Source organism: Sinocyclocheilus grahami, unplaced genomic scaffold (assembly GCF_001515645.1).
Source record: "Sinocyclocheilus grahami isolate Dianchi unplaced genomic scaffold, SAMN03320097.WGS_v1.1 scaffold1187.1, whole genome shotgun sequence".
NCBI classification, from domain to species: domain Eukaryota; kingdom Metazoa; phylum Chordata; class Actinopteri; order Cypriniformes; family Cyprinidae; genus Sinocyclocheilus; species Sinocyclocheilus grahami.
In genome coordinates this window covers 325,950-335,216 of record NW_015506366.1, presented here as the reverse complement: position 1 = coordinate 335,216, position 9,267 = coordinate 325,950, and the positions used below count along the sequence as shown (strand labels likewise).

The 9,267-nt window shown below is 35.0% G+C and overlaps 1 protein-coding gene across 1 annotated transcript in view; it reads left to right on the top strand.

The window, feature by feature from the left end:
* The window catches only part of LOC107567775 (collagen alpha-3(VI) chain-like), a 59,146-nt gene extending 53,097 nt beyond the window's left edge, over window positions 1-6,049 (top strand). The window contains exons 55-61 of the mRNA XM_016253523.1: window positions 226-306; window positions 502-582; window positions 810-884; window positions 3,516-3,701; window positions 4,162-4,224; window positions 5,061-5,249; window positions 5,333-6,049. Coding sequence (XP_016109009.1) covers window positions 226-306; window positions 502-582; window positions 810-884; window positions 3,516-3,701; window positions 4,162-4,224; window positions 5,061-5,249; window positions 5,333-5,373 — 716 coding nt within the window. The 3' untranslated portion in view covers window positions 5,374-6,049. The remainder of the gene's footprint in view (window positions 1-225; window positions 307-501; window positions 583-809; window positions 885-3,515; window positions 3,702-4,161; window positions 4,225-5,060; window positions 5,250-5,332) is intronic.
* The last annotated feature ends 3,218 nt before the right edge of the window (window positions 6,050-9,267 follow it).

Below are 9,267 nucleotides of genomic sequence, written 5' to 3'. Positions count from 1 at the left end.
TATATATATATATATATATATATATATATATATATATATATATATATATATATATAAATTAATAGAAACTAAAATATACAAATATTTTAATAAATTTTTTGGATAGACCTTGTACACCAGTACATAGCTGAGAGTTTGAATATTGAACTCTTCATAATAAGAATATTATGACCAAAACCCATGATTTCTGCAGGATCTAGTTAACCTCAGATTTCTTTTGAACAGAATCAGCAGAACAGAAGGTTCTTACTCCAAGAGAGGTGATGGGGATTGCACCCTCTGCACCCTTAAGTCAACCAGAAATTAGTAAGTGACAGAATATATATCACCAGATTTTTTTCTGAATATGGGATAACATGCAAAGCAGAGGAAATATTGTTTTAATAGACCTTGCTCTCATATGGTACATAGTTGAGAGTTTGGTAAGTAAGAAAGCATTCGTGATGACTGGAAACTATGATTTCTGCATAATCTAGTTAACCTCAGATTTCTTTTGAACAGAATCAGCAGAACAGAAGGTTCTTCTTCCAAGTGAAGTGATAGGAATTGCACCCTCTGCACCCTCAAGTAAAGCAGCCATTAGTAAGTGACAGTATTTGCTCTATAATCTATACAAGCAAGAGGATTTTACTCCAATATAGAGAAACATGCAGAGCACAGCTTTTGTATTTGGAATCGAAACCAAACAACACTATGAACACATCTAATTCATTCTTAGTGCATTCTCCCAAGTATTAAATCATTCATGTTGGCTGAAAGCCATGTGGTTTGTGAGATCCAATCAACTGAGATCTGGCCTTTTTGAACAGAAACAGCAGAACAGAAGGCTCCGAGTGAAGCAATGGGGATTGTGTCCTCTGCACCCTTAAGTAAACCAGAAATAAGTAAGTAATGCTAAGGATTAACAGCAAAAGGATCTTTAGAATGAGCTGATTTTTTTTTTTGTAATTCCAATCCACAAACAAACAGCACATGGATCAGTCCAGTTTTTCATTTACTTGTTTGTGAGCAGACAAGTATTCTATTTTATTATTTTTTACTTGTTTAAACCATATATGAAAGCAGCATTGTGAGTGCTTTGGGATTAAAAAAAAACATGTTCTTAGAGGTTTCCTGTATTTTAGAATAGTCAAAAATCAAATGTCTGCATATACAATATTCTTTGTACTGATTGTTTTAAAGACAAAATAAATACATTTGTAAAGTCAGAGCAGCTTATAAAACTGCATTTTAAAGGGTATTTTGAAGAATCTGTACTATAAATGAGGATTTCTTAATTCTGTTAGGACGGAGGCCTTCCTCATTACAAAACAATGAGATCATTGTTTTTATTAGCTGGTAATAGGGAACCCCATTTAATTCAGGGTAGTTTGACTTTTAACATAAATGCATTTACAAAAACTAATAAACTAACCTAAGTTGTATTGAACTAGACATCGTTCGACTTGATAACCCACTAACAAAGTGCAATACTTACTTTGAAAGGGGAAAATGGTTGTTTCACATAAAAGGCAGGTTTACTCTGTAGGGGTTATGAAGCAGAGATTTGTGAAATGGCCCCAGCACAGACACAGTTAATGAGACTGACATCACAGTAATTACCTGCAGATGGCTAATGTATAGCACATAAATCAAATGAACTGGAAAAGGCATATAAAATATAAATGTGTTTCAAAGTAGAGGTCTGCTCGGGACTGTTTTTTTAGTCTCGCTCCCGCAAGGTTCTATTCCGCACCCACCCGCTCCCGCTATATATTCATTCTGTGTTCACCCGCTGTCCACTTAGAATTATTTTCTTCCCTACCCGACCGATCCCGCTAAATTTAGATCTCGGGGTCCAGAATCTCACATTTAAATTTCCTCTACTGAAAGAAAGAGAGATAGGCTGACAAATAAATGTGTAGTCTGCACAAAAGTGTATGTTATTTTATGCGTCTTGTCAAGAGTCTTGAATTTAATGACTTTTACTTGAATTTATATGAATTATCTTAAGACACAAAATTCGTTTAATATTTTATGCAACACAGTAGGAAACAAAAGTGTCCGAGAAAATAAAAATGTTGCACAAAAATGGTATTTCTTATTTTTATTCGTCTTTCCGGATACAATTCGTTTAACATTGACAACACAATAGGGAAAAAGTGTAGCAGAGAGAAAAAAAAATAAAAATGTAGGTTGTACAAAAATAGCCCTATTTTTATTTGTCTTGTCAAAATACTAAATTCGTTTGACATTTTTCTGTTAACACAGTAGGAAAAGTGTCGCAGAGAAAAATAAATAAATACCACATCTTTCATTTAAAATTATAGGCTAAGCAAAATATAAACAAAACCGAATTGAACGTCCTTCAAGCACAGCGCATCCACACTTTGCTCCATCCTTATTCGGCTCTGTCACTCATCGACAACCTGCCTGTTCTGTCTGAGGGCCGTATATTTACCACAGGTACAGCCTGCTCTGAGCATCTTATGCACATGCTGTGCACAGACCACGCAAATAAAACGTGTGACGTTTAAAGCATGCGTGCAGCGCGTGCATCCTGAGCGCAAGCTGTACCGGTGGTCAATAAGAATAAAGCGGAGATATGCTGTTCTAAATGGACGTCGGGAACGGGATATTGTTAGACCGCCCACTCCCGTTCAAATTACACCAGAGTTACCGACCGCTACCGCATTTTATTCGGGAATTTAATCCTGTGGTGCAAAAAATCCAGTCGGGTGCCGCGGGAATGCAGACCTCTATTTCAAAGTGCTTTTGCAAACAAAGTCCAGTGACCATTTATTTGGACTGACAGTGCTGATAATACTAATGAATGCATAGAAACATGATTCCTATTTTATCCAAAGATATTTAAAAACACAACAATGTCTTTGTAAATAGCAAACTTTGTGTTTTGATGGCCTTTGCAGGTATAACATATAACAAAGCTTTAGCAGTACATAAAGCTTGATTTGAAAATAACACGATTTGCATAATCTTGATTTTAATACAGCGGTTCCACTTTATATTAAGTGGCCTTAACTACTATGTACTTACATTTAAATTAAGCATTTGGTACAATGCACTTATTGTGTACATACATCTTTTTACATTGTACTTATATTTGAAAAATATCTGCATGTAATTACATCTGTAATTAATTTCTGTAATTACATTTATAATTACACTGTTGACCCATCCCTTACACCTTAACCCACCCTTAAACCTACCCATACCACCAAACCTGTCCCTATTCTTACCCGTTTCCCACCTCAATAGCAGCAAAAGTGTTTTGCAATACAATATGAACACAATAAGTACATTGTACTTATTGTTTGATGTAAGTACATAGTTAAGGCCACTTTATATAAAGTGGGACCGCTAACCCGTTAAAATAATTTGCTAATTCCTCTGAACGAGCTACAGTCACCTAATATTTACTCACTGTAGGTTCATTTTACTGACAACACTAACTTTGTCTTTCCTCTTTCATGATAAACCCTCTTTGTTTGTCTCCGTTTGTTTGCATGTTTCAGTTAACAATCCTATGGACCCATGTTCACTTGACTTTGACACTGGACTGCCATGCAAAGATTACCAAGCTAAGTGGTACTTTGACAGAAAGAATGGATTCTGTACACAGTTCTGGTATGGAGGTTGTGGAGGAAATGACAATAGGTTTGAGACTGAGGCTGATTGCCTCAAACACTGCATGAAGCCAGGTATGTGCGCCCTTTGACGCCTTGACCCGATCACCGCAGCGATTGATTTGTCCTGTTATTTCTATTTCGAAAACTTCATGATTGAGCTATAAAATTATGAATTATGAATATTTAAAGCGGAGTATACAGGTTGCAGTACTCAAGGTCTTAAATCCCAAAATAAGATGAAACTGAAACAATCTATAGCTACAAAATTTGATCAATTATCAATTAGATGGTTAATTTAAACTAAAGAATTTACAGCACACTAAATGCAGTGCCTTGCTCAATGGTACAGTGATGTATAATGCATGATCCACGTACTAACTCTCCAGCACACAAATATAACCTTTGTTGTATTACTAGCCTATTACTTGGCTACTTGTGGCTTCTTCCAAGAACCCTTAAAAGGTTGTACAATAAAATGAAAGATAGGAAAATTCTTGAAAAAAAACAAACTTTTTTTCCCTGACTACCACAGTGGCTGAACCTAAAGCAAGTGAAGAGCATGTCAAAGCTGTTCTCCCCCCAGCACCAGCTCCAGGTCAGTCCACCGGTACATTAACCTCTAGAAACCTTCTCATGACGTGTTTCAATTCTGTTACAGGACCACTTTAAAAAAAAAATGCTTTACTGAGAGCAATACATTTTAAATTCAGAATAGATTATTTGTAGTAATGTCAAGTCACCTTTTTTATATTGGTTTATAAAAATAGAGATTTCAAAGCTGTTTCACAATATTAAACAGGAAAGGAACTGAATCAATAATGCAAACTTTACAAAAGAGGCAAATCCAAATTCTGCTATATAGCAGCTGTATCAAGACAATAGTGTCATTATTCAGCTCCAAGTACATTCAGTGTTGGTTCAGTTTAACTGTGTGAAGTTAATTTATTATGAAACAAGTTCAATTTAGCAGTAAGCAGCTACAGTATACTGAAGACAGTACTGTTGTTATTCAGTTCGAATAATGCCTGATGCATGTGCATTAATTGGTTTACACAAGAAACATCCTGTCACGGATAATAATGCGTAAAATATGACCCATGTGAAGATCAAGAACTGTTTTCTTGTGAAAGACCTTGGCAAGTCATGTAACTCACTTTCCTTAGTGAACAATACTTTTGAATGATTCCTGGAAATAATTGCGTCTAAATCCTAATGTAAATGTTGTGTTAAGTGAACTGAAAGGTTTATATAGCTGTAGAAAGTTTTAGGGTAAAATATGTGGTTGCAAGAAATCACGTTGCAGATGACATAACATATGAAGTGCCACTGTCCAGAGATGATAAACCCTGTATGCAGTTATCTAAAAAAAAAGTTTTTGCAAATAATTAGATACTCAGTTAAAATTCTGTCATTTTTCTCATCCTCTAACAGCTGCCCTGCACTCCAGTGTGGATATCTGCAAGCTACCAAAAGAAGAGGGATCCTGTGCTAAATTTGTGCTTAAATGGCATTATGACCCGCTTAGTGGAAACTGTACCCGCTTCTGGTACGGAGGATGCGGAGGGAACCAAAATCGCTTTGATACACAAGATGAGTGTGAGAAGGCTTGTGGAAAAGCAGGTGTGTTTACATGTCAAGGTAATTTTAGTGTAAGGATTGATTGATAAAGAAGGCATTACTTTAACATTGTTTGTTTTTAACAGCACCTGTTAAACGAGGGATCATCGCTGCAGTTAACACATAGGAATTAATGAAGACTGTAAGCTAACCGCTGACAACACTCAGAGGATATAGCACCTAAAACAAGAAGCACAGCCCCAGCCAAGATGCCTGCACTGGAGCTTGCCAGAGGATTGATCCAAAGAAAACCTTGAAGTAGTATTTTCCACATAAGAAAAAAGCAGAACAAGATTTTTTTGTTTCGTGCTGGTGCTACATTCAGTGTTTTTTTTTTAATGTTTTTTTTTCATGTTTATGTGGGTTTGAATAAAACCCATTGTAAATGTCCAGGGCAATTTTTTTTTATGTTATGCTGTTTTAATCATGTGGTTTGTGGAAATATCTTGCTCAAAACATATCAGTAAATCTTTGTAGTTATAAGACAAGTTCATGACAATTTAGTTTCATTTTAGTACATTTTGCTAAATTACTGCAGTCCTCTTAATATGTTTTTTTTAACTGCTTGAGGAAGAATTTTAATTGCTCTTTCTGGTCATACCGCTGGAGACTCTAAAATCTCCAAACAAACGTTATTTTGTTGTTTGATACAATGAACATCATCTGAAACCAAGAAAGTAATTTCTTTAAATAAATATGCATTTTTGCAACCATTGCCTTACACAAAAGGTTTGGTTTCAAAAAAGCAATTGGAATGTATTTTTTAAACTGTTGTTTTGGGTTGTTTTTTTTTTTGTTTTTTTACTTTGTATTTCACTTGGAAATGTGCAGATATAAATAAATTAGTCTTTCTATAAAACTTAGATTTTGATTGTGCTTTCTTTTTTACTTTTTGTAATGCATTACAAAAGATTTACATTTAAAAGTGGAAAATATGTTTAACTTTTTATTTATTTGTTTTTGTTCTGTTTATATTTCATTTTTATTATTCTTTATGTATTTATTGTTTTGTATTCTGGTTGTGTATGTAATTTATTGCTATGACTCTATCCCCTGTGAATGTTATATCTTCAATAATAAAAATAAATTAAAAAAAAGGAATCACTAGCAGAAACTAAAAAAAAAAGCCACTGCACAAAACAAATCCCAGCCGGGTCCGTCACTTTTTTGGGTCCCCATGAAACATTTCCGTTGTGGTCCGTGCTATTTGCAGCGCATTTCTTCATTTGCATGTGTTGTGAGGCTTTGCAGCGGATGTGTTGTCAAACTGATGAAGATGTTTTCTTAATTTGCTGGTGTTTTTTCAATTTGCATGTGTTTTCTTAAGTTGCAGCGCGTTGAGCTCTCTCGGCCACCGTAGATTTTACCCCTGCTGTGAGTCATGCTGAGAAGAATATCATTTTATGACTGATCATTCACACCGAATTCTGCTGAGAGAACAAGAAATAAATGAACAGATGTGACCTTTGCATGCTCAAAGGAAAGCATAGTGTTTAATTCAGGACATACTGCATTGGCAGCTTATATTTCAGAGTTACAATAACAAGATTGTCCCTTTCCTTTATCCCGCACGCATACACAACTTGACACATAAGTTTAGAATTTGAAAAATAATATAAAATGAATCAGCTTGTTGAAAGTGCAACCTGTGCATATTAAAAAGAGGTAAGCTTCTAATTTCCTCTGTTCCACCGAGGCTGTAATTTCCTCTCTCTCCTGTGAACAGTTGACTTTTTTATCACACTGGAAATTACCCCAAATCAAGACTGTTTGGGGAGGACAGGCAGCTTCATCAGCAGACGTTTTATAAATCAAGTTCTATGGCAACTAGAGATAATAAACTTTGAGAAGCATTTCACTGTGAATTCTATGTGACCCACTTTAGAAAGATTACAATTTCTAAAATTTTTCTAGCAACTTCCTCATAAAACTTTCCAAAACTAGTTCAAGTCTGTCATATTCCTAAAATGAAGTTATTGTAAATAGCTTAAAATGGAAAAGTGTATAATCTCCATCAACAGCTGAGTCAATAATGCATGAATTATAAATTTTTTTGTCAATGTCAATCCACACATCTTATAAACACTTTACAAAGCGTATCTTTCTGATTTGTCATGCACATGTGTTGCATTTATCTCTGCCAGTCTGTTTGTAAATCCATCACACAGCATATACACATTATCATGTTCAATCCTGAACAATCTGCACATGGCTATGTGGGTTTTTCAGCAGTCCTTGTGGCCCCCTCCCATGCTGAGGTTAACTGTATGAGAAATGCATCAGTGCTTAAGTCATACCAGTGGTTTCCTGCAGAGCTTAATGCCAGATTTATTTCAATCCTGTTGCATTTGACCATTTTAAAGATTTTTTTATTCCTGGTTTTATGCAATGACTCACTGTGATGGCAAGATGACATTCTCCACATCATCAGTAAATGTCTCATGTTTCAGTTGCTCTCGCTAATGTACGTTTGGCAGGAGCAGATCTAGAACATAATTTTTAGGGTGGCAAAGGGGTGACATGGGGTCTATGAGGGGTGGCAACACCAAAGCAAGCCCCCATGCATAGCTTTTGGGGATTTATTGTCTGACATACACAGTTGTGTTCACAATTATTGTATTACCATTAAGTAATCATCTATAGTGTTTAAAATGACAAATTAATAACAACATTTCAATATCCATCATGGCACCAAGTCAATGCACAATATAAAGAAAACTTCAACAGGTTCTAAATGTTTCTGAGCTTGTATCACTAGAAGACATGCGGTTCTATTAAAATTACATAGGCTACTTAGATGGTATAATCACGTTTAGTGCAAGTTTAAGAGCAACAAAAACTTTAGAATTTCCTAACATTAGAAATAAATACAATAATATCAAAGCACTGAAACTGGATCAGTTTTGAAAACAATGTTCGATTTTCTGTTATTAACAGAGGTGGGAATGTCTGTAATCACCCACAAACTCTATCAACCATATACTCTAGCAACACCCCAGCAACTGCATAGCAAGAGCCTAGCAACCACCCAGAATATCCTAGCAACCAACTAGCAACACTTTAGAAAACATCTAGAACATCTAACTGACCAAACCATTTACGTTTTTTAAACAAGCCAGCATACATTTGTCTTTCAAACTTTTCAATCTAGCTATTACAGTTTTTCTAAGTTTTTCAACTGCTTACATTTTCAAAACTTTGCCTCTTTTTTTCAAAACTTTACACACAAATCCAGGAATTTCACACAAAGTGCAAAATGCATCACGTCTCTTGCAAAATGAAGCACTGCATTCAAAATATCACAAGCACATCTCAAAAGCAAACATTTGCAAACACCTTTGCCATAATATTAATTCCTGTTAGATTTTTGTGTGTTACATAGAGAATTGTGTGTTGTGTTTTGCAAAAAGTGTTTTATGAAATTGAAAACGGAGTCAAAGGCTGAGAATTAGTGTATGGTTTTGCAGATTTGGTGTGCGCTTCTGGTGTTTGAGTGTCAGGTTTCAGAAATTGTGTGACAAGTAAAGATGATGTGTGTAAGCAGTTGAAAAAAACTGTAAATGCTTACACACCATTCAAATACACAGATGACTTTCCTGCCCAGTGAACACTGAGATCAATAACACTGTAACAAAAAAAACTTAGGATTCAGGAATTTTTGCAGCTCAGTGTCTATTACAGTATACATAAATTAAATTATGGATACAGATGTATAATTCAGCAATTAACTTTTGGGAAAAAATCGTTTTCATTTTACTATACTGTAAAGTAATCTTGCAGTAGATGAAAAGCACTAGAAAAGTTCAAATACCAAAGAATTGTATGAACTTTAATATGCACAATGCAGTACAGTAAAAAAAATAAAAAAGTTAATTTTGCATACTCTGCACATTTTGCCAAATTTCATTACAGTATACAGTACTATAGCAGTTTCTTGGTCTCCTGACACAAGACTAGCTATAACTAGGCAGTAATTTCTCAGTTCTGCAAACACGCAGTACACATAAAAAATGGTTACAAA